We start from the raw sequence: 25,943 nt of genomic DNA on the forward strand, positions 1-25,943 counted from the left end.
ACCAAGTATGTAATCACATAAGTAGGTACTCGTCAGACTGAAGTACTAATTTCATTTTTTTCCACATAAATTTCAGTTTTAATATGCAACCTGTAGGTTCTTCTTGAGCCACCATGCCTGCAGCAATGTATGCTGACAAAAGCTGATAATACAGAATGACCTGGGTAATTTAGCTGATTTAGCTACTTTAGTCATGAATGTCAACACCCAAACTATAAGTAAAGCACATAGTAGACCAGGGCTACTCAACTGGTGGCCCGGGGGCCAAATCAGGCCCATGGATGAACTCAGTTCAGTCATTTTAAATAAAACTGGATTTTAAACCATCAAACAAACTTAATGAGAACTGCTGGATGTCCAGCACCTGAGCTTTCAGCAGCTGTGGCCTCCTGAACAATTTAGCTGAATAGCACTGTAGCTGATTAAATAATCATGTAGGCTCAACATCTCTGTATTCAGTGTGAACCTGAATAAACTGAGTTGATCAACTCTAAATCAATATTTTATGCTTCTAAAACATTCACGCTATCAAGATTTGTTTGTCCTCCGTACGGTTTTTCGCACGCAACTCATTCCACAGTTTTTGTACTTTTCAACTACTCCTACAGTATATTAAAACATTAAGCTCAGGACGTTCTCGCTGTGACTTTTGGTATTTGTGTAATTTGTACTTTTTGAAATATTTAGCCTTTTTGTCCATGGTTTTATAACTGAAAACGAACGGAGCTCTTCACATCCTTCAACGTTTTTGTGGGAATGTGAAGCAGAAACAGGCCCCCGTGAAAAACAAACGGGCTGATTTCGGAGCGGACACCGGCCGATCTGTGAACAGGATTCCATCTACTTAGCAATGTAAACATGCGCACACAGCAGCGCTCATGCACAAAAGTTAAGAGCAAAGTCCGGCGCTCAAGTTTCTGTCTCCATCCGTGAACCGATGAGCTTCCATGTATCTACTTTGTGCTGATCAAACGTGAACTACAATCACAATCAAAGCATTATTGTCACTTTTTTCCACAGAGCCAGAGGTATTGTTGAGGATGAAACCTGAATCAGGTCACAAATTTCATGTTGAGGTAAAATAAAAAATGCCACTGAACAAGACCAGACAAAAAAAACCGAAGACCTGCATCCTTTCAAAGCAGCATAGCTTTCACTGGCTCCCTTTGTTATCAGCAGATATGGAGGAGGGCAGGGAAGAAAGTGCACAGCTGTAAGAAGAGTTTGTTTGTTGTGTCAGTCTGCTCTGGTCCGCTCCGTTTTTGCGTGGTTCCTTATCATACTTCAAACAGCTCTTGCTCCCTCTCCCACACGCTTTTCCCTCCTCTCTTCTTTTCTGCATCATTTACTCCCATTTCTCTCTCCTCCACTTCATGGAGGATTGTGGTTCAGTGCCAGCCGGGTCATGGGATGCAACGTACATTTAAATTGCTTCAAACATGGTCATGAAGCAGAAAACCAACCTGGACTTTGTTGTTCCCCTTCCTTAAATTCTCATTTGTTGTGTTCAGTAAAGCAGAACCAGTACAACACAAAGCATCACTTTTCTTAACAACTTTTACAGAGTAATAAATAGTAAACGTCTAGACTGGACTAATGTAATGGTTTGTTACCTGGATGCCCAAATACTTCTTTAAAAAGTCTTCAGTTGATCCAAAATGCTGCTGCCAGAGTCTTAACTGGAGTTAGTAGGAAAGGTCACATCTCTCCAGTTTTAGCTTCTCTCCACTGGCTCCTTGTCAAGTCCAGAAAAGAATTCAAAATCTTTCTTCTAACCTACAAAGCCCTCAACAACCTAAGTCCATCTTACATTAGAGATCTTATATATTTTCCTAACAGAGCAATTTGCTCTCAGACTGCAGGCTTACTCACGGTTCCTAGAGTTTCCAAAAGCAGAATGGGAGGAACTTCCAGTTTCTGTCTGTGAGGCCGACACATTGTCCAGTTTAAGACTTTCCTTTTTGATAAATCCTAAAGTTAGGGTTGGCTTGTTATGCTGCTATAGGCTTAGACCACTGGAGGACAAATTGAACTAATTTCCTTAAATTAATTGTTAAAATTAAATAGTTTTCATTTGATACTATGTTTATCTTAACAAGTGATTCTCGTCCTGCCATTGTGTATCTGTTCCTATCAAACCCAGCCAGTCGAAGCAGATGGTCGCTTGTCCTGAGCCTGGTTCTGCTAAAGGTTTCTTCCTCATGAGGGAGTTTTTCCTTTCCACAGTCGCCTTCATGCTTGCTCAACATTAGAGTTCTGCGATGGAGTTAAACTCAAAGTAATCTGCTCCTCAGATAAATAGTGTTAACTAACTTTTTACGTATACATGTATGATTGTTTCTGTTCAGCGCCACGAGATTAATTTTATAGTGACTTGGCGCTATATAAATAAAATAAATTGGATTGAATTAATAAGAAAAAAACAGGAGAGCAAATGTCGTGACCATAACACCAACATATTTCTAGGTTTGATTAAACATCAACTCTGTCAACAGCACAGTCAAAAACAGCAACTTGACAAATCCAGATCCTTTACAAAATAAACTGGTTTTCCTAGTTGGTAACTAAAAAAAATCTCATTGTGGGATTCCGTTTCAATTTACAGGTCTCAAGATTTTAAAATAACTAACTCCGCCTGTGGAAAACCTGAAATAAATTAATTTACAAGCTGTTGCTGTTTCGTTGCAGAACAACGCGTATATCTCAGCGAGGGAATTTTTAGAACTTCTAAACCAAAAGAGGTTGTAGAGATCAACGATGCCAAGTGTGCCGAACGCTTCGTTGTGATGTCACACCGAGCCGTTAGCCGAGGAGCCAAGGAAAATGATTCACACTTAAGAGGTCGTAAAACAAAGCAAACTTGCTTTAGCAGCCAGATTTGTCAAAAGTAAAGACTCTGCCAACTGCTAAAACCCACTCTTTGTTCGCGGGATCATTTCGACAGAGCTTAGATTTCTACTTTATTGCATGTAGGTGGAGGTTCTCCACGAGGACGAGTTGGCTGCGAGCTACATCGGACTTTTGTTTTTCCCCGAGAGAGCGGGAAATATGGTTAACGTGACTCATGTCGACTGGGATCCCGGGAGAAGTACTGTGTGGTACGCTCTGAGTTGGTGTGCAATCATCTCACGAACGTTACAGAACAAACTGCTTGTACAAAGAAAAGAAAAGTAGGGATTATATATATATATATATATATATATATATATATATATATATATATATACACCCTTCACTTTAAGTTTTCCCTTTGTTTTCTACTCTACTTCACAGTTACATTCTGTATTAGTTTGTTTCAAGTCATCTTATATGTATTTTTTTAGCAGAACTGCTCAACACTAATCCATGAATAAACTAAAATATGAATGTTATATACTTTATTTTAGATACAGCTCTCCAAACTCAATCTAAGACAGGTTTACATATATATTTATAATGGCTTTTGATTGCATCAGATCGTGTAGCAAACATGTGCATAATTAATCAACGTTTTGTCGCATGACATGAATTCATAATTGCAGAGCCCCACAGGATGTAAAGGTTCAGTGCATAAGCTGCTAAAATCTGCAAAGAGACAAACTGCACTCAAACTTAACTAGAGAAATTGAATTTCTTGTGAAAATGCAGCTTGAATGCTTATTGCTGAAGAACTTGAAAAACAGCTGAAATTAGTTTAAAAAAAATGCTTAAATGTAGCTGAAATGGAAAAACAAGCCTAAATTAGCAGAAAAAGCCGAAAGAACACATATTTGCTGAAATAGGTTTAAATTAGAAATTAGCAGGAAAACTAGGAAAGTAGCTAAAAAAAGAGCTACAATTAGCAAGAAAAAAGGCTGAAAAGTAGTTGAAAGGAAGAAAGAAGCTGAAATAGCTGAAATGTGTTCAAAAAATATGCAATTAGCTGAAAAAGCTAAAATTAGCATGAAAACAGTGAAACATTAGCTGAAATAACTGAAACTAGCAGGAATAAGCTGAAAGGAGCAAAACAAGCTGAAATTAGCAGAATTTAATTAGGCTGAAAGTATAAGAAATTAGCACAAAAACCTCAAATTTATCTGAAAACAGCTGAAATTAGCAACAAACTGCTAAAAATGTAGCTGAAAAGGTAGAACAAGTTTAAATTAGCAGAAAAAAGCAGAAAGAACACATTAGCCCAATTAGATTTAAAGAAGCAGACACAGAAGCACAAAAAGTAGAAATTATCTGAAAAAAAGCAGAAATTTGCTGAACAAAAAAAAAAACAGCTGAAAAGTAGCTTATAAAGCAGAAGGAAGCTTAAATTACAAAGAGGAAGTTAAGAGAGCACATTTTTGATATATTACGCTGAAAAAAGTTTGAGTGCAAAAAATTGGAATTAGCCAAAAAAAGAAGCTAAAATTAGTATTAAAACAGCTATATAGTAGCTGAAATAGCAGAAAAAGATTAAATTTGCATAAATAAGCTGAAACTGGCAGGAAGAAGTTAGAAGAAGCAGAAAAATCTTGTAGTTAAAGAATGTAAAAGGACCACAAAACAGATGAAAAAACAGCTGAAAGTAGCTGAAAAAAGTTTAAATTTGCACAAAGAAGCTGAAAGAAGCTGAACCAGAACAAAATGTTAAAGGAGCAGTAAAAGGTTGTAAACAGATCTAAAGATCTCAAGGATGTAAAATGAGCTCAATTCCTTTTCTATGAGAAAAAAAAAATGTAGCATAAAAGGCTAAATATTTCAAAAAGCTAAAGTTGCACCAAAAGTCATAGAACCCTTCTCGTGAACGAACTGAACGTTTGGATATATGATTTGTTGAAATAGCGGAAAAATTGGGAACAAGAAGGATGCTGAAAAACGAACAGAAGAAAAATGGATCAGTGTGAATGCTTCATAAACATCACACGATAAAATGTGAGCATGTGATCAATTATGTGGTAAGACACAACTAAACAACAGGAAATGGGAAATCTAAAACAAGAAATTCAACTTACAAAAACTAAAATATAATAATTTCAGTTGAAGGTAAATGAACACCTGACCTAAAGTATCACCCAATAAGTGACGTGTTAGTAATTATGGATATAAACTCCCCTAGAAGTGGGGCCTCGATCTGTATTACAGGTTTATGATTAATTTAAAAAGATTAAAAACAACCTCAAGTACTTTCACACAACATTACCAGCAAATTGAAAATAACTTTGAAGCACATACGCCTATAAAAGTAATTATAATGGTAATCCTTGCTTTGATACTTATACTTAAGCTACATCCACTTGGGGCTGTCTCATTTTTTCTCAGAAAGCGCTGTCCAAGATAGAAATAAATACATTATAGACAAAGAAAGACATCTCCTCTTACAGTAATTATTTTCTAATAAGCTTAAATGAAACAAAATCTCCACCGTGCCTTTGTTTGGCTCACACATTGCTACAGTTCAACACTACAACTGTAGATAATTGTGTTAAGTTTGTGTATTCGCCAAGAAGTAAACACAGTAAGCTCCATCCTCCTTTTTTTAATCTCTTTTCCTCTCCTGAAGTCTCAGTTAAAAGTCCCTTTTCCCCATCTACCTTGCTCTGTTTGGACCACTAACCATGATTTACACTTCTAATCCTCTGCCTATAGAGTACACACTGTGTGCACAGGTACAGACAGGCAGATTTACAAGCCAGCACAGTTTCAGATCCTGGATGGAAGATATACACATGTACTCTACATTGGTAAAGTAGCAGTGGTTAGTGTGGGGCCATAGAGAGGAGAAAGTGTGGCTAACCAAAACCACATGTGGCAGACTTGCTCACTTCGTTCTGTCCAGAGGTATGTGAGCCACGGGAGTGTGCGTGTTCGTAGGGGGAGGTGAAACAGACAGAAGAGTCAGAGTGAGCTCATGGTTTGAGTGCAACATTTCTTCTTCCAGGGAACACTTGTGTTGAGCAGACATGCACGAGATGCTCCTCTGAGATTATAGTTTCCTATGATGACCGTTTCAGCAGCTCCACAAGTTGGAACAAGAACAAGAATGCAGTTTCAGCACAGCAAAGTGTCATTTCCAACAAAGGGTATTCATGTATTTCAAGCTGAAATGTTTCGTGCCCACACTAAGATTATAAAACTAAAGCTTCTCCGTCTGTTTTAAAGAATGTCACTGTATTGTCACGTCAGATGGGTTTACTTTCGACAACCTAAACACGCCACACTTACAAAATCTGGTTAAAATGTTTCTAACAACTCTTACAATGACACAGCATGTCATGATTTATATCCATGAGTATTTATTTGGAAATGCATAATTGCGTAACCGTTTCTACTGCCAAACAATCCAAATCTGATAAAAGTTGACAAACGCTGGGTTGCTGATGATTTTAGGCAAAAATAAATAAATTAATTAATTAAAATTCCTAATTAGGCTTTGTAACTTTTATGAACTAGAATAAAATAAAAATAGAAGAAATGCTTTTGCGTATACAGTGGTCTCACTTTTCACGGGGGTTACGTTCCAGACACCTCCGCCATAGGTGAAAATCCGCAAAGTAGGGACGTTATATTTATTTTAGTATTTATATACATATATCCGTATATTTTGTCCTTCTTGATATAGTAAGCGTTGCACCGAGTAAGAGCTCGAGGCGTCAGTTGGCGGGGTCCTACAGCGGTGGCACGCCCAGAGGGCCGATGCGTATACGCCCAGAGGCATGCGGATAGGGAGGAAAGGAGGGTGTGAAGGGCCGTACGGTCCCTGGCTACCCGGTCCTTGGAGAGCAGACAGACTGATGCTATGGTTACTGAGCCAATCGGTGCCAGGGATGCAGAGCACAATGCTGGTTGGTCGCCTTACATCAATCAGCCAATCGTGTGTCTTGTACAATCTTACGTTGAAAACCCACGAAACAGTGAGTCCGCGAAAGTCGAACCTTGTAGTAGCGAGGGGCTACTGTATATTGAATCTCTTACGGTTGTTTTTTTAATATAAAGTCACCAGATTTACCAACAATAAAACAATAACACTGAAAACTGTTATTTGTATGACAAACACCGTAGATCCTCAACATTAAATATTTTCTAAAAGTGAAAAAAAAAAAAGATTTTACACTCCAATCAAGATTTTTTAAGACAATTACCAATACTTTTTAGTATTTTCCACCTTTACTATTCTCATCCATCCATTAATTATCTTTACCTGCTTCTTCCTTTAAGAGTCGAGGAGGTCGCTAGTGCCCATGTCCAGCCACCACTGTGCAAGAGGCGAAGGACACCCTGGACTGGTTTCCAGTCCATCACAGGGCCCCTGTAGTATTACCAGTACATCTTAGGGAATTTGACTGAAATAGGACATTCAGGGAAAGATTTCTAGAGGTTTAATATAAGCACAAATATTATATACCGGTAAATCATTTCAAGCACTTGTGGTCTTTTAGTGCAACCACAAAGATGGACGGTAGGCTGTTATTCTTTTTAGGTCTGTTTGAATTGAATCCATCTGAGGTAGGAAGTGATCACAATGAGTTAACATTTCCATTACACAACACATCCAGTTCTGTTTGCCAGAGACAACACAAACCCAGAATGTAACCACCCTCGGGGAATGTTGTAAAACATCCAGACAATGCAGATGTAACTTTCATAATTATCAATTTGTGAATGTAGTTCTATGAGTTATTGCTGTGAACCCAGTTAGATTTAACCACTCATTCATACAAGAAAACAGCAATAAGAACCGAGTTATCTTTAAAACCTGTACTTAACTTCATGCAACCTGCTTTGTACGGAGGAGTTAATCCTGCAAGACAGAGCGACACTGTGTGTTAAGGTAGTATGGTGTGCATGTGCGTCTGAACCTGAGCGTAAGAGACAGTTTATGTCATGGAGATGTAGCGTTCTATCTGCTAAGCATTACACCAACGAGACAGCTCGCTTGGCTCACAAACTCGCACAGCAAACACACAAGGTTCACACAAAACACACTTTATTTACCTTTGCCCTAACTCAGGCAGAACGACGGCTAACCTGGCCACTTTAATACAAAGAGACACCTCCTTCTACAAAGACTTGCATTTAAAAGTGTGCGAGTTAGGGTCGATATGCCTAGGCAGAACTGGGAGAAAACACCCGTAAAAGACTTCCAGAAAGTTGGTGAAGGAGGTGGTGAGACAGGGAAGTAAAGGACAGACTCAGACCTTGAAGTGAGAGGGGAGGGGTGAGAATGTTCTTTGCCTGCTTGACAGTGTAGATAAGAACTTGTACTTATTTTTTAGCCATCAGATAAAACTTACACATTCATCCTTGTTGCTGTTGGCAGCTACAGTAAGTGACACCAGCTGGGAACGATTAAGTAGATTACAACTTCAACCTTTACATGTAACAAAGTTTATTTAATCACATTTAGATCAACTTTTGGTCTCCAGCTTGTGAAAACCTTTTACAGCTTCGACGTTGGCAATTTCTACCTTAAGGATACCCAGCATGCTTTATCCCTGCAATACAACCCCATTCAGTTTGGATTTGGAAACTCCACCCTTTCGCTTGTTCTGGGGGAGATGGGGAAACTGGAGGATCAGGGAGAGATGTGAAGGGAGGGAGGTAAAGGAGGACAAAAAGGGGGAGGGTTTGATAAACATTGTGTTACTCTGTTGTGGTTACTGAGCCATAAATTCCAAGGGATGAAAGGAGGAGGACTGGAAGTGGGGATGAGGTAAACTAACCGTTGGAAAAAGGAGGGACATTTCACCTAATTAATTGTATCTACTTGACTCCAACAAAAATAAAGTTGTACCAGAATCAACTTTACAGGGAATTGTGAAAGTATCTATGGATTAACATCTATAAAATTTAATTTTTCCACTATAAGATGTTCAGAGCTCTCAGCCAATGAAAACCTTGTTTGTTCTATTCTGGCATCTTTCTTGGTTCACATGTTCTACAGCTGTGTGCCTGTTGGGAATTTCACTGCGCTGCTTTCTCTTTTCTTATCACATCCAGTGGAGAAGGAGCACTGTTTGGACCTTTGGAAAAAGAATAAAAACTTTAAACTTCCCTAATCTGAGCAGCCTGAACTCAGGTTCAGAGTTTCTCACAAGAGTTGATTCAAAACACAAGCGCCTGGGGGAGTTACAGCCTCAGTGGGTGTTCCCCCAGAGTACAATCTATGGAAACCGTTAAAAAAAACAAAAAAAAACTATTGTTTGGCTTCGTGAATACATTCATATAAATCTCTACAGTGGGCTACTTGAGGCTGAGATTCAGCAGCCCTCTCTGTTTTAGCTGTTGCATAGTTTAATCATGACTTCAGATACTAACACACCAATGTTTATAGATGCATTTAGGCTCGTTTAACCCAACAGAAGTGGACATTTTAGGTGTAATACAATGAGCTGCTTTTGTGGAGTGAATGAAGCATAAAGGGGGACTCAAAAGCACTTGAGAAAAAACTACTTTACCTGACAAACTTATGCCTGCTCAGACTTTAAAGCACAACACACAGCTGTAATGATTAACATCTGTGTATTGTAAAGCTTGTGGGTGTTGACTTCAGGATGAATAGTCTACTACAGTAAAGACTAATGGGGATTTTTAAATAAAAAAACATAACATGGTGTGACCCCTTCAGGGTGGGAGTTGGACTCCGCCATAGCTGCCCGTTGTCACCAATGCTGTTCACATTTATGGACAGAATTTCTTGATGCAGCCAGGGGGCGGAGGGAGTCCGGTTCGGTGGCCTCAAGATTCCATCTCTGCTCTTTGCAGATGATGTGGTCCTGTTGGCGTCATCGTGCCATGATCTCCAGCTCTCACTAGAGCGGTTCACAGCAGAGTGTGAAGCGGCTAGGATGAGAATCAGCACCTCCAAACCTGAGGTCATGGTCCTCAGTCAGAAAAGAGTGGATTGCTCTCTTGAGGTTGAGGGTGAGGTTCTGCCTCAAGTGGAAGAGTTCAAGTATCTTGGGGTTTTGTTCACAAGTAAAGGAAGAATGGATTGTGAGATTGAAAGATGGACTGGTGCAGCATCTGCAGTATTGTAGACTCTGTGCCGGTCCGTTGTGGTGAAGAGGGAGCTGAGCTGTAAGGCAAAGATCTCGGTTTGCCGGTCGTCTACGTTCCTCCCCTCACCTATGGTCACGAGCTCTGGGTAGTAACCAAAAGAATGAGATCGTGGATACAGGCGGTTGAAATGAGTTTCTTCCTCAAGGTAGCTGGACTCTCTCTTAGAGGTAGGGTGACAAATTAATTTATCCGTGAGAGACTCGGCGTAGAACCGCTGTTCCTCCACATCAAGAGGAGCCAGTTGAGGTGATTCGGGCATCTGGTAAGGATGCTCCCTGGACGCCTACCTACAGAGGTGCTTCGGGCATGTCCGACTGGGAGGAGACCCACCGGAAAATCCAGAACACACTGGAGAGACTATGTCTCTCAATTGGTCTGGGAACGCCTTGGAGTCTTTCCAGAGGAGCTGGAAGAGGTGACTGTGAAAAGAGATGTCTGGACCTCCTGATCAACCTGCTGCCCCCAAGACCTGATTTCAGAAAAAGCAGATGATAATGGATGGAACATGGTTTGCACATATTTTAAGCAATATTATCCATTAACGTTGCCTGCAAACGTGGACATGACAATATTCACTTATTCCAACTGTGACAACAGATAGTTAGGTTTTAATCATTTTAGGTTTATTTTCCCAAAATCAGGCATTCAAGAATAAAAAGAAAAAAATATATGTTTTTAGAAAGTGAGGATGAGCAATCTTCATTATTAAACAGTTCACATGGCTTCGCTAATCATGTTTACTTTCATTTATTAAAGATTCATTAGTCAATTAAATGTTTAATCTTTTATAGTTAAATGTTTGACCTTGAGTTCAGCTTCACGCATAATTTGACCAAAATAAATTTAAAAAGATTTAAACAAAGATGCTTTGAAAGGTAAACATCAACTGGTCACAATGATCTTTATCCCCCACATACAATACCATCAGTTAAATTGGATTTTAGCTATTTGTATAATTTTACAATTAAAACATAGTCAACTGAATAGTTGTCTATTTTTTAGCATGATGCAGTACACAGTACAGTGCAAAAGTCTTGAGTCATTCCTTGTTACTTTTCTGTTTTGCTTCCAAGCAGCCGGGCTTTCTTGTGAGTTTTAAACTGGTCCTGATCATCAGATCTTCAGACTTTCTGAAGGTCTTTCAAAGTCCTGCTTTTTCACACATGATGTGTCTATTACACAGTCAGTTTTTATCTCGTGCTTTCATGGTGAAGATGTAAATAAAGTCTGGTCATTTAGAAGCAAAGTAAAAACTAATTGGGGTTAGTTTAAAAACCTATACACAGTGTTGTATATTTACGTGGACACTTTGGACTCTATCCAAGCTGGCACCATGCAAGAGGAGAGATGCTCTCTGAAGGTTTCCAGACCAACATCAGTCTAATCCATGAGGACAGAGAAATATGCAGACTCACGTTCAAATATTCAGCCATTACCAAATTTTAGGAACAAGCAAAATTGACACAGAAACTCAAACTTGGCTGTTTTTTTGTGTTTTTTTTTTTATTGTTGAGCCAAAGTGCTAATCAGAGCCCAACAAAAGCTTCATATTGAACTGAACTCTTGAAGTACGACTGTCCAAAACCAAAGCTGAGATGGACCGGCTAGAAAAGTGACAGAGTTACAGACTCAGCGTTTAGACGTCTGTCCCCTGACTCCCACACACAGCCTGCCTGTTAAAGAGTGATTGACTGTAGGTGTGTGTACATGATCACTGTCAGGCTGACCATGTGTCTGCAGTAAAATGGGACATCCACATACTGGCAGGCAGACAGACTGACTGACAGAATAAAGTGGCAGACAGACAGATCTGAGGAATCAAACCAACACCATAAAAAAAGAAGATGGCGTGGGAATATCTGATACAAGATTTAAATCTTTGCCCGCAGTGAACCACAAGTGTGGCGATGTGAAGATACATGAGCGCAGATGAAGATGATAATCCTAATGGACCGGTCATCTATCTGTAAGCCCCTGATTTGCATGCACATAAAAACAACAGATACATAGGAGGGCTTATATATCTCGAAAGCTTTCCACTACAGATCGAAAATCAGCTTAAAGAGGAAAGGGGGGATTGTTGGAAAGGAATGTAAGCGCAGTGGGGAAACCGTCTTTCCGAACACGAGCACAAAAATTAAGAACATCTTGGCTGAAAGCGCCTGCAATCATTCCCAACATTCTGTGGGATATCATGACACAGACGCACAAAGGTCAGCATCACTGCCCTTATTTCATACTGCACACGAACTGCTCCTGGCTACTTCTGTGTATGCGCATGTGTGCATTGCATTTTCATGACAGATGTCTTCATAAATGAATTAATGGAAACCTTTCCAGCCAATGTCCAAAAGAAGCCACGAGGCTTTTCATCCCACCCTAGGGTGCACACACTATGGCTGTCACATTGGCTCAAACACACAAACTACCGCCTAAAGTAAATAGTTTTACGAGTAGTTTAAATCACTGAAAAACAATTCTTAAATAAATAAAACAACAAGACTAACTGAAATTTTCTACATTATTGTTGTCTAACCTAACTAGAAGAGCCAAATTACAACAAGCGCAAAACAGACGAGAAGCTGAAGAGATGTATAATCCTAACCCACATGGTTAAACTTTAGCCACAAGCCATCAGAATTCCCTCCCACTTATCTTTCTCAGTGGTTTGGATCAAACCCAGTCTCATCAAACATTTGCTAAACATCCTGGGGAATAGCAGGAATAAGTCACAGAGAATGCCAGAAGGCCTGAAGTTTTCCTGTAAGCTTACCTATCAAGGCCGTCTGACATCTGACACGCCCACCTGAATGCAACTTTTGGAAAAGCATGATGGTGCTTGCCTTACAAACACTGGAAATGTTCCACTTTCTAAACCTAAACTATTTCTTCAGATAGGTTTGTTTTTGCAAACCGTCTTCATAAACCTTCCAAGAAACATTTTTGTTTGTATTGCATCAACTATGAAACGTTTCAAAGCAGTGAATCAAAATGTTTGAACCAAAACCGATAAATGTATTATAGAAAAAAAACTGAGTTCACGTAAAATAATTTGTTTTTCTAAAAAACTGTATTGTGCATATGTATGCTTACATGCATTTACAGTTTGCTGTGTTTTTTTATTTATTTGAAGTATTTATGAGTCATCGGTGTTGGTGTATTACCGTATTTTCTGCCGTAAATACTGCAACTCCCTATAAGTCGCATCAGTCCAAGTATGTCTAATAAAGTGGAAAAATCCACAAGTATGTCGCTTCGCCATACACGTCGCATCTATTTACACGTCACCATTGACGCGTCGCGTTTGTTACGCGTCACTGTCGACAATTCGGAAATGTGGGCCGGTGTTGTGTGTAACTCATTCACTAAAAAGTTTCTAATTAGTCTTTATCTGACTTTTTCTTCCCATCAGTCCACCTTCTTTAGTCCTCCTGTTAAAAATCGACCCATAATTCTGAAAGCTTTCAAAGGAAGAAAAAAAAAGTTTCCTCATTAAGAAGGGGAGTGAAATTTACTGATATTCGTGAGAGCAGATGTAGAACATGACGAAAACCTTCTGCCCTGCTGGGCTTTCATTATGTTTCCATTATATTTGCACTCAATGACTTGAATTTTGAAGAACGGCACGCAAAATCTTGACAATTTTCAGCATTAGACAGAATAAAATCCTAAAGGGAAATAATTAATACATATTTATAATACAAATCTCAATTTTTTTTGCATAAAACACATTGTGTGCTTTGATTTTTGTCAGTGGAAAACCTCAAGGGATGCCCAGACTTTACAGACACAACAAGCCGTCTGAGGTGCCAGTAGTCTGCAATGTGTTTTACTTTGTCATCTAATCAACAAATAACACACACCTTGGTAACCGATATTCGCTGCGAGTGTTTTTGTGTGAGCAGGAGACAGCAGGGTATGTGTGAGACAGGAGGAGAAGAGAGGAGCTACTGGGAAGAACAAAGTTCCTCTGAGCTCCTTTATTGTAGAGCAGGCTCAACTAAACAAACAGCACCTGGAAACTTCAAACCTCCCGACAGCTGTCTGATTACACAGACACGCCAAGACCGGAAGGGAAACACATCGGCAAATGGCGTCAAGATTAACTGACAGACAGGTGAGCAGAGTCACCAAGACAGATGACAACAAATCAGTACACAGCGGCTTCAATTATAAACAATGCAAACACGTAGTACAAAGTACTTCTTTGGAGACTTTGGCTGTTTTTTCACTCATTATCTGTCCAGTCTGTGTTCCTGGTCATAAAATCTTGTGCCGTATGTACATAACCAAGTGAGGAAAGTAGACAAGTGGGATACAACAGAAGAGCATCACACCTAAAAACTAAGGTTAACAGTATCTGTTGGTCATAATGTCGATGGTCAAAACTGTGTTGTCTTTGGCATTTTTCATAGACTCCACTAAATTAGGAATAAGTCTTTGTGTCAGTTTCTAACAAAATAAGCAAAAATAATCCATTTAAAACTGGTAAATTATGTGTTAAACACAACGCTGGTTTGATTCTTGAGTTTAGGAGCAGTATTTAAGCTGAATGAATCATTGGTACGGGTTAACAAACAGATAATTATTCACTCCTTTTAAAATGGTCAGGTGCAAGATAAAAAAAAACAAGTGAAAAAACAACCAAAGACAAACATTAAGACACCTGGAAAGCCTGAAAAATATTAATTAGGACCACGTTATAAGATGCAGAAAGAAAAAAAAAAAACAGTATTTCATCAGTTCAATTCAAGTTTGCCTTGTAAAAATCACAGCAGACATGGCCTGAAGGTTTATGAAGCGCTGAAACTCTCCCGACATCAAATCAAACAGAGAGAAAAAAATCCAATAGATGAGAGTTTGACAAAACATGTTCATACTGTGATAACTATGAAATATCACTGCGAGCTGTACTTTAATGCTGGCTTAACAAGAACATGAGCAGCATTCCAAAAGGCTGTTAACTGCTGTGTTAATGCGAGCTTACGAGCATCAAAAGAACTGGTTTGCAGTCAGTCTGAATGGGACAGTAAAGACACTGAAAGATGAAATTAAAACAAAAAAAGCGGGAGATGATCTCTACATTAAATGTCTACACACTGAGAAAAGATCCCACAGTTAAGGTGAAGGTGGTGGAATAATTATAACGGGACTGAACGAGAGCAGAGCGGCACAGTGGCTCAGTTGGTAGAGCCGTTGCCTCTCAGCGAGAAGGTCGCTGGATCAAATCCTGGCTGGGGACCTTTCTGGGTGGAGTTTACATGTTCTCTCCATGCATGCGTGGGTTTTCTCCAAGTACAGTAGTACCTCACTTGTCGCGGGGGTTACGTTCCAGATACCTCTGCAATAGGTGAAAATCTGCGAAGTAGGGACGTTATTTTCATTTTCGTATATATACATATATGTTTCCCCTACCATTATACAAGCGGGGCGCTGCGCCCCATCTACCGAACCCCACCACCTGTCGGCACTGACGTAACGCTAAACTAGCAGCTTGCAATGCAGGTGCACTAGGCAAGTTATCTAGGGGAAACACTGATATATATATATATTAGAGCTTTATAAACCCTTCCCTCACTTTTACAATGTTCTTAATGTTCTAAACTCTAAACGCTCTAAAAGAGCACAGCGAAAGAAAGAAGATGGAATGATGCTAGTTACTGAGCCAATCAGCCGAGCGGGGGTGGACTGGCTATCGGGAGCACCGGGACATTTCCCGGTGCTCCTGATAGCCAGTCCACCCCCTCCTTTCTCTTTCTGAGACCGTCTGTCACAGCAGAGCAGTGACATGCGTGTCTCTGCTCTGCTGTGACAGACAGCCTCAGAAAGAGAAAGGAGGGGGTGGGGTATGTCTTTCCCCCATCGCTACTGCTCAGCGGGCCAGGCCACCAGGAAATGTCCCAGAGCTCCTGATGGTCAGGCCGCCCCTCAGCACAATGCTTTGGTTGATCGCCTTCCATCAATCAATCGTGTGTCATGTACAATCCTAAGTTGGAAACCCGCGAAAGAGTGAGTATACAAAATTCGAACCATAAAGTAGCGAGGGACTACTGTACTCCGGTTTCCTCCCACAGATCAATAATAATAATAATAATAATGTCATCACAATGTCAGCACTGTATGTTTCCATACAATGGCGAAATTAGTCTCTGCATTTAACCCATCCACCACCAGGTGGTGCAGTGGGCAGCTATTGAAAGCGCCCGGGGGACATTTTGGGGATTAGACGTGCTGCCCAGAGACGCCACGTGATGTGCAGTGACTGGGGATCGAACCTGGGACTCTCGGGTCCCAAGCCGGCTGCCCTGCCTCTACACCATCTCGGCCCCAAGAACATGCATGTTAGGCTGATTGGTAACTCTAAATTGTCCCTAGTCCCTGTGATGGACTTGCAACCTGTCCAGGGTGTCCCCCACCTCTCGCACAGTGATAGCTGGATACGGGCACCAGTGACCCCCATGATTCAAACAGGAAGAAGTGGGTAAAGTGAGTAAAGTGAATGGCTGGATGGATGGATGGATGGATGGATGGATGGATGGATGGATGGATAAACGAACTAAGCGAGTGATGAAAGATGAAACAGCTCTTGGCTGGCCGGTTGTAACTCACCCTTTTCAGCACGCCCTAAGTGAGCTGGATCCAACAGAAGCAAAGCAGAGAACAGGACAGAGTTAGATTGGAAAGCATGCAAAGGTTGTGACAAGTGCAAAGAAAAACTGTCAATACAAAGAATCAGCATTCATCTTTCATTCTCAAAGGACTGCCCTTGAATTATGTGCAGTGTACTCATGTCTACTCTGTGTATGAGTGTGTTTGTGGATGTTTTTAACTTCTTGTTTAAACACTACAACACACAAACTTGTAAGTTTTTTATGGTTATGAACAATAACAGCCTCTAAAACATTTCATTGTACTAGTTGCAGCGACAAAGCTTCTTAATTTATCTTGCATTGCCTGTGATTAAACTCTCGTTAAACTCGTTAATGTTGGTGTAATGTAAAGTTTATGGAAATATGAAAATGCTTATTTAAAAACATTCACAGAAAGGGAAAAAAGTTCGGTCTTACACTTCTATAACGACTAAAGCAGATGTGACTTGAAGTTCCCAAACACTAATCCCAACCTGTATAAGACACGTCTGACCTCAACCATTACCATTCTTGCTTCAACTAGTTCTCATGTTAACCCTAAAAATAATGTTTTTTTTCCAAGATTGTCTTTACCTACCAGTATTTCTCCTACCCTCTTGCCCCCTTACCATAAGTGTCGCAACAATTATATATGATGGGGATGTATCCCCCTCACATTTAAACATTCATTAGGACACCCCCCCCCCCCATATATTCCATGATCTATTAGTTCACCCACCGCTATTTCCATTTCTTTGTGAACAAATCCATTCCACTTGATTAATAGGAGAATACTCAAACCACTAAAAATCCACTCCGGGTTTTCCTGGTTACCTACAACTCCTCAGCACGCCACATGCAGTGTTTCCTCGAGGTCACTAGACGGGGTGGGGGGAGACACCTCTATGTTGCTGGCTAGCTTAGCACTACTTTAGTGCCTGCTGTTGTCGACCGGGATGCGGGGTTAGGATGTGGGAGATAAGCGGAGCGTGCTCTATTCACACAGGGAGAGCTGTTGGTCAGACTTATTGTGCCATGTTTTCTAAAATAGTTATTGAATCAAGTGTTTACTTGTGTGTTGAACCACTTTGGACATGGCTGCCTCAGACGAGTCGACAGGGGAGAGGGTGGACTCCAGAAACCATCTTTTTTTTTTTCATTTAGCCTTTATTTATCCAGGTTAGTCTCATTGAGCCACGAGAACTCATTTTCAAGAGAGACCTGTTAGTACAAACAGCGCACAGCTCAGATGTGTGTCTGTCTCTCCCCCCGCCTGAGACTGTCTGTCACAGCAGAGCAGTGACATGCGTGTCTCTGCTCTGCTGTAAAGAAACCATCTTATTATCACCATCAAACTGGTTGGCCCACTATGTGAATGTGCTACTTATGGGACTTAGTTTGTTGTTGCTCCTCAGACTGATGAAGTCCTTTGGATGAAAGACGAAACGTTTCAACAAAAAAGAAACGTCCAGAGGACGGGACTTAACTGTTGGGTTTACTCGTGTAGGTAATCGTAGATATTTACCAATACGTTAAAATACAGCAGAATGCAGGAAATGGCATCAACTTTATTCAAAATTTTCTGGGGGAGGACACACAACCCCCCCACCAATGTGTCCTGATTCTGTGTTCTGATGCCAACGCCTCTTACACACAAACAGCCCAATCTCCACTGTAGAGAAGCTGCTCACATCTGCATTTTTGATTGTGAAGCAAATAACACAAGTGCGTGAGCATGCATTATAAAGCAATGAATCAGCTGTGAGTGTTGATTACTTAATCTGCCATTAGTCAGCCGTGTGTGCATGAGTGTGCATGAGTGTATGTGTAAGGGAGGCCGCCTCGTACCAACAGCCGTGACTGGAGCCAAACGGGCCAGAGCAGAGATTGATGATACTGGACTTGTATCATCATTTATCAGAGATGTGATGTTTCAGGCGCTCTCGGTTTGTTTTCAGTGCTCTGCCTCTCTCAATTTCAAAAGAACTTCATCACTCTCTTAGTTCACTTCATTTGGCTGGCCAGTGGTTTGAACCTAAGCTGCAGTATTCAAACTTGAAATTTAAACACGGTATTAAGTATATTTTCATTCAACTATTCTAGGAGTGAAAGTTAAGTTGATTAGGTGTTTGTACATATCATTATACATCAACAAAACGGTGAGAAAAGGCAGCTAAAAAGAACTAGGCTGACAAAAGCACATGCTTCTAATGTCCATTCACGTTATAGTACTTGCTTCTACACGCTCGACTAAGTGCAAAGCATCCGTGTCATGTGTACACTTACTGTAAGAACTCTCCTACAAAGTCTAGTAAATAAAGATCAAAAGGAGAGGCGTTTCCTGTGGATGCCACAACGGCATCTCTTGGTGTGGTCAAAACCAAAGATTAATGTATTTATGGATGGAATCAAACTCTGTTTTACATGGGAGCCAAAACAAGCATCTTTGGCACACGTGTTTAATGGTGCCTTTATTTTGAAATCACGGTTTTGTTATAGCTGGAAAAGCGCATCAATAAAACAATTGTACAAAGTTTGACCGAAATCCCGTTTAATACACAAACCAGAAGAATCTGCATGAAAATAATGCAACATATTAGTGTTACAGGTCACTTCTTTATAAACTGGTTTGCTTAAAACTGACATACCAAAGGGCATATTTGCACTTTTCTGTGTGAAAATCTTCAAAAATACTTAAAATTTGTCAAACTAGGAAAACATGTCATGTCTAAAAATGAAAATGAGAGTTTGAGTGGCAGCATGTTTCAGTTCAAAAACAACTTGAAACCTAGTTCATACAATAAACTGCTACATTTCTTCAGGAAAATTCCCTGAATATAATTCAGGGTAAAAAATGGCGCCGTAGTGTCAGAAGCGTAAAGGAAATACTGGTAGTAGATAAATGATTTAGGTACACACTTACACACCAGGAACTTGGGTTTGCTGGGAGATAATCTGTTTGGTTCAGGCACAAAAGCTACTTGGTTGGGTTCAAGAATTGAACACGTTTAGATTTATGGATTCATATTTTGGATTTGTGTGAACATTTATGAAGCAGTCACTCTATTGTGATCCATCTTTCTTCCGTACGTTTTTCAGCATCGGTCTCGTTCCACAATTTTGTGCTATTTCAACAAATCATATCAAAACATTCAGCTTCTTCAGGAGAAGGGTGCTATGAATTTTGGTATTGGTGCAACTTCACCTTTTTGAAATATTTAGCCTTTTCCGCCACTTTTTTTTTTTCCTCATAGGAAATTAACTGAGCTCATTTTACATCTTTCAAATCTTTTCAGCTCCTTTCAGGTTCTATCTGCTAATTAAAAACATTTGTGTGCTTCTTCGAACTTCTTTCTGCTAAATTCAGCTTGTTATTCTCCATTTAACTTATTTCTGCAAGTTTCAACTTTTCTGCTAGTTCAGCTACTATTTAGCTGTTCTTATGCCATTGTAGCTTTTTGGTTAATTCCACTTTTTTTGCGCTCATTTCAACTTTTTTCTACCTAATTCAGCAAAAATGTGCTCTCTTCACTTCCTTCTGGTAATTTAAGCTTCTTTCTGCTGTTTTAGCTACTTTTCAGCAGGTTTTTGTTGTTGTTGTAAATTTCAGCACTCCTTTCTGCTTTTTTCAGCCTAATTGGACAAACATGTTCTTTCTGCTTTCTTCTGATAATTTAAACTTGTCTATCTTTTAAACTACTTTTTATAGCATTTTTAGCTAATTTCAGCCGTTTTCAGATAAATTCAAATTTTTCATGTTAATTTCTACTTTCAGCCTAATTATTTCTGCTAATTTCATCTTTTTCTACCATTTCAGCTACTTTTAATGTTAATTTTAGCTTTTTCAGCAAATTGCACACGTGTTAAGCTAATTTCAGCTCTTTTCAATTCCTTCTTGTAGTTTAAGCTTCTTTCTGAGTTTTCAGCTACTTTTCAGCAATTTTTTTTTGCTAATTTCTTCTTTTTTAGCCAATTTACTTATTTTTGTGCTCATTTAAACCTAATTCAGCAAATTTGTGTTATTTTTTGCTTTGTTCTGCTAATACAGGCTTGTTCTTCCATTTCAGCTACATTTCAGCATGTTTTTGGCTAATGTCAGCTGTTTTGTAATGCATTTATGTAGGAAATGCGATTTCTCTAGTTTCAGTTGGAAGCTTCTCAGATTTCTGGGTTACCAGAAGAAAGACAGGATGTGTGATGATCCCAACAATTTTCTACAAGTACGTATCTTAAAAATCAACGATTGTGCACGTTTGGCAACTTTGAGGTGTTCAGTGCAACTTTAGAAAACGTACCAAGACTTATCAATCATGTATGAGGAAAGGTCGTGTCTCCAGAATGTGTTGCTAATCCATTTTTTTTAACATAAATCCTGAAACTTATTCATACTCCATCACCCACAGTCTAATGAGGGATTAGCTAATGAATTCACTCAACAGATTAATTACGTTTTACAGACTCCATCCCCAAACAGCTGAAGAAATGAGCCAGTACGTTCAAAGGGATGGAGGTTTTTTTTCAGTCTTTAATCTATCACTAAATTGAAATCTGTAGAAACAGATTGGCTCCGGGCAAAAGGATGTTTGATTTGAGGAGAAGACATAAAAATGGATCTGAAGAAGTGCAGACCGAGGCATTACTTTTAACGAGAAAATAAATAAAACGGGACCTTTGATTTGGCGCCATTTTGCATGGCATGAGAACGAGGAGGCATTTTCACACGGATCTAAATGAGAGGCAAACATTTCAGATGCTCGTTTTTGTACCACTGTTCTCCGCGGGGCTTAAAAGCGTCGCCCTGCCTCCGTCTCTTTAAGTGACAGCAAAGCACAAGAGCGGACACACACAGCTGAAACGCGCACACACAACGTGTCAGACACACTCCCTCCTGCCGTTTTCACAGTCTCTTGAGTGGAGGAGAAGCCCACGGCCAAAACCCAATGGTTTCTTCATTTTCCCCCCCCCCCCCCCCTTCACTCTCTCCTCTTTCTCACTATCATTTCGCTCCTCTCGCCTGCTCCCATTAAAACACACAGTTTTATTTCATCTTCTAAATGAAGCGGAAAAGTAATTATAATTAAACCAACTTGGTTCTAATGTTCAAAAACACTAAAATAATTTACAAGTATAATTAAACCGGTTCAGATGTGGTGTTCAGTGGGAGCTGCAGCCTTTCTAATTCATCCGGAGACGCCGATAGAAAACAATTACTTCACTTCATTGAGATTAAAGACGACTGGAATCGGTGTCACAACTCGATCAGAGAGGAGACAGATTTAGAAAGTTGTCAAATTAGCATACACTCTCGGCTGCTGACTTTATAAAGACGGCAGGACACGAGCTTGTTTGCGTTTATTACACCGACTTTGGACGCAGTTGGCAAAACGGCACGAGGAACACGAGGAGTGGGAGATTTATACAAATGCTTTAATTTATGCCTTGACTTTATAAATGTGAAACTAAAATTGATTAAAAATAAAACTAATTCAGAGAGATGTTTTAGCTCCAGACACTTTTCAACTCTTCTTGTCATTGCTGTGACTGCAAACGTAATTGATGCACCTCTTTTGTCTCATTATGGAGATTTTATTTAATAATTAACACTTTTCCCAAGTGACGGTTTGCACTAATCATTTCCCTGTTAACACGAATTAACATTTTAAAATATATGGAGTAAAAACGGCTGCTGAGATAAATCTGTGTGTGTGTGTGTGTGTGTCGCACAAAATCTTTGCAAAGATTTTACAGAGATTGTGCGAACAAACAAATATTCCTCTTGTAATGCACCTGCAAGACGACAGCCAAAATAAGACGAATGCAAAAAATATATTTATCTGTGATCGCATCTATTTGCTTCTTTGAATTTGTGCATCCACACATCCTTTAGTATTCACTGTAAGTCATATTGTTTAACCCTTTCTCCCCATAAAATAAACAATTTCCCACAGTACACATTGTGAAAAGCAGGAGCTGTTCACTGGCATTTACTTGCAAATGAACAGCACTCACATACCCAAAGAGGCCTCAAAGAAATTCCACACATTTGTTACCCTGAGGTAACAAATGGCCTCCGTGGGAGGGGAGGGGATGGGGATTCAAAGGGTGGGGTAGAGAAAGTGGCAGTAAAACAGATAAAGTTGGAATTAATGTGGCTGTGAATGCTGGAGCAGAAAATGAAGGGGGTTTGTGCAAAGTGTGCTCACTTCAAGGACTTCACTGGCGCGTGACGCGTCCTTTTATGGCGTCGGGGAGATTTTGGAGGTCAGCTCGCAGACTTATGAGAGACTCTACCCACCTCCCCGTGAACCCAAATTGGGGGAACTACAGCTGAACGCGGAAATAAACAGGAAATCGTGCAGAGAGGTCGTGCCAACAAAGGACGCGCGGACGCTCCGATCCTGGAAAGTTGAGCGCGTTTGAGGGAGACTCGTCCCGCGGACAAGTGCTGCGCTGCAGCTTCTTCACGTGCACGTCAGAGTGCAGACTTCCAACTACTGCTCACTGTTGTTGTCTTCATGCAAAACCAAGCTGAGTGGCAAATAAAAGCAGCCCGGTGCTCCGTGCGTAACGGAGCACCGAAGACTTATGGCACGGAACGAGCGTCCGAGCGCACAGTGAACGGCTCGGGGGATGAGGATTTTAATGCCTTAATGTAGAAAAATAAAGAATTGTCCACCTTTTAAACTTAAAACAGCCTAACAGAACAGAAAATCAGCTGCGCAATCCTTTTGTTCAGCCTCTTTCCATCCAACGGAGCGCGGACAAACTCAAGAGGCAGAAGAGGCGCAATAGACCAGAACACTCGAAAAGAAACACAGTCAAGTGCTGGACTAATAAAAAACGGATCATCTCTGGCGTTGCTGCCATACTTCAACAATATTACAGTTTTAAACAATGAGATCCGCGCTCACAGCAACTTTTAAGTCTCCGTCCATGCGCTGCGCGGTGATCAATACGCACCAAACCAACGGGTTTTATTTAGTTTTGCACATAAATTACTCGTAAAATAGACTTTGTCGTGATATGTTGCAACTTAGTGCGGTCTATAATTAATTAAAGCGGTTTCGAACCGAGCTGTGACTCAGTTTTACTCACTGATTGAGCTCCAAGTGCGAACAACCTCCTTTTTTTTTTTTTTTTAACACCAAGCATCAAGTCGCTGACAAGTGTCACTCTCACACCGGACGTTGTTTAAAAACACAGGTGACATTACGACAGTAAAACGTAAAGAAACCGGAGTGACCGGACGTCTTCGAAGCGAACTTTTGTTCAACACCTTCACTCACCTGTCAGGTGTTGACGCCAAAGCGACAGGGACTAAGTCGTTAAAACTTTTCTTTAACCGACAAAAAAAAGGCACTTTAAAGAGTTAAATTCATCCGCTTGTGCTTACCTGTAGGTAATTGTCCGCCAACAACTCTCGAAAAGAGAAACAAGAGTCCCAGCGTTCCACAGAAAAGTGTATCCCCCATGATGGCCGCGCGAGACTCTGCTCTGCCTGGAAAAGTTTTCTTGGTCCGAGTTTTCTTCCGGTTGTTTTAAACTGTTTTTAAAGTCGTTACCACTTTTTAAAATTATTCCTCCGCTCGTTGCGGATTCAGCGGCTCCATTTCTCTCTCCTTTCTCCGCTTTTCGCTTCCTGCGGGGCGCTCGGCGAACACGACACTTTGTTTCACGCCGAGCGAGTGAGAGCGAGCGCGAGGCGGAGCGAGAGAGAGAAGGAGGCGGGGCAGGGGAGGACCCGAGGGGGTGACGTCACAAGCTGATTGGAAAATAGAGCTGCTGAACCCCCACAAAAAAAAAAACGCACCAATTTGTTGTCTTGTTTAAATTGATAATTATAATAATTTGGTATATTACTTTTAAAAAGATTTTATCATTATTTTAGTTCGTTTAGTTTAGGACACGGGCGTCCAAAGTGTGGCCCGAGGGCCAATTGCGGCCCTTGGAGTGATTTTGTGCGGCCCACACCTGCCGTTTAAGAACGGTATCATTTTCGCCAGCAGGCTTAAGACGCCGATGCAGACTTTCTGCAAATTCGTTGGTACAGTGAAACAGATGAAAAACAATCTTCTCAAAATGAGCAATATTAAACAAAATACAAACCTTTGGCTTTAATCTTTTTATTTTCACTTCAGAGTCAGAGTCAGAGTTTCTTTATTGTCATTCGCACCTCATGGGGTACATGTGGTGGAGCGAAATTATGTACACAAGGTCCCAGTTACATCCAACAATAAAATGTATAAGAAAAACAGTAATAACATCTAAGATATGAACTAAGAAAAACATCAACTAAATATACACTAAGCACTCATAACATAAAACATTGAACATCAGCACAAACATGAACATGAGTCTGTGAGCAGATGTGCACGCATGAACACATCAACATTTAAACAGATCAGCAGCAACATGAAACAGATCAGCAGCAACATGATATGTTTTTTCACAGTGATTATTCTAGTTAGAGATTCATGAGTCTAACAGCCTCAGGGTAGAAGCTGTTCCTCAGTCTAGTGGTTCTACACTTAATGCTCCTTAACCTCCTTCCTGAGGGGAGTGGGGCAAAAAGTGTGTGTGCTGGGTGAGTGGGGTCCTTCATGATGCAGGTGGCCCTCTTCCTGCATCTGGAGGTGTAGATGTCTGTGATGGTGGGGTGGCTGATTCCAACAGATTTCTGTGCAGCCTTCACCACTCTCTGCAAAGCTTTTCTTTCTGCAGCTGTGCAGCCTCCATGCCACACATTGATGCTCGAGCACAGGATGCTCTCCACTGCACACCTGTAGAAGGAGGTGAGGTGGTACAAAGCACCAAAAACCTTTACTGATTTCTACCAGAAAGGAGACTTTTGGATAATGATTCATAAAACTTGGCTAAATGTTGCAGTTGATAAAATAAGCAAAGGGAAACTGGACATTTTTAAATGAATATAATAAATAAATGCTATGTGTTGTCATCATTGTATGTTCTCATACAATGGCGAGGTTGGTTCACACCCAGGTGGGGCAGTGGGCAGCTGTGTGGGCGCCCGGGAAGCAATTGAAGATTGGGTGTCTTGCTCAGAGACACCACAATATGCATAGCTGCAGAAAGAAAAGCTTTGCAGAGAGTGGTGAAGGCTGCACAGAAATCTGTTGGAATCAGCCTCCCCACCATCACAGACATCTACACCTCCAGATGCAGGAAGAGGGCCACCTGCATCATGAAGGACCCCACTCACCCAGCACACACTTTTTTGCCCCGCTCCCCTTAGAAAGGAGGTTGAGGCACATTAAGTGTAGAACCACTAGACTGAGGAATGTGGCC

At 40.5% G+C, this 25,943-nt stretch overlaps 1 protein-coding gene across 1 annotated transcript in view; it reads right to left on the reverse strand.

Annotated features, from left to right (window-relative positions):
- The window catches only part of ptprk (protein tyrosine phosphatase receptor type K), a 141,462-nt gene extending 117,138 nt beyond the window's left edge, over window positions 1–24,324 (reverse strand). Inside the window, exon 1 of the mRNA XM_037685914.1 lies at window positions 24,031–24,324. Coding sequence (XP_037541842.1) covers window positions 24,031–24,109 — 79 coding nt within the window. The 5' untranslated portion in view covers window positions 24,110–24,324. The remainder of the gene's footprint in view (window positions 1–24,030) is intronic.
- Window positions 24,325–25,943: the final 1,619 nt, after the last annotated feature.

The sequence above is a fragment of the Nematolebias whitei genome, chromosome 12 (assembly GCF_014905685.2).
Source record: "Nematolebias whitei isolate Nwh7 chromosome 12, NemWhi1, whole genome shotgun sequence".
In the NCBI taxonomy this organism is placed as follows: domain Eukaryota; kingdom Metazoa; phylum Chordata; class Actinopteri; order Cyprinodontiformes; family Rivulidae; genus Nematolebias; species Nematolebias whitei.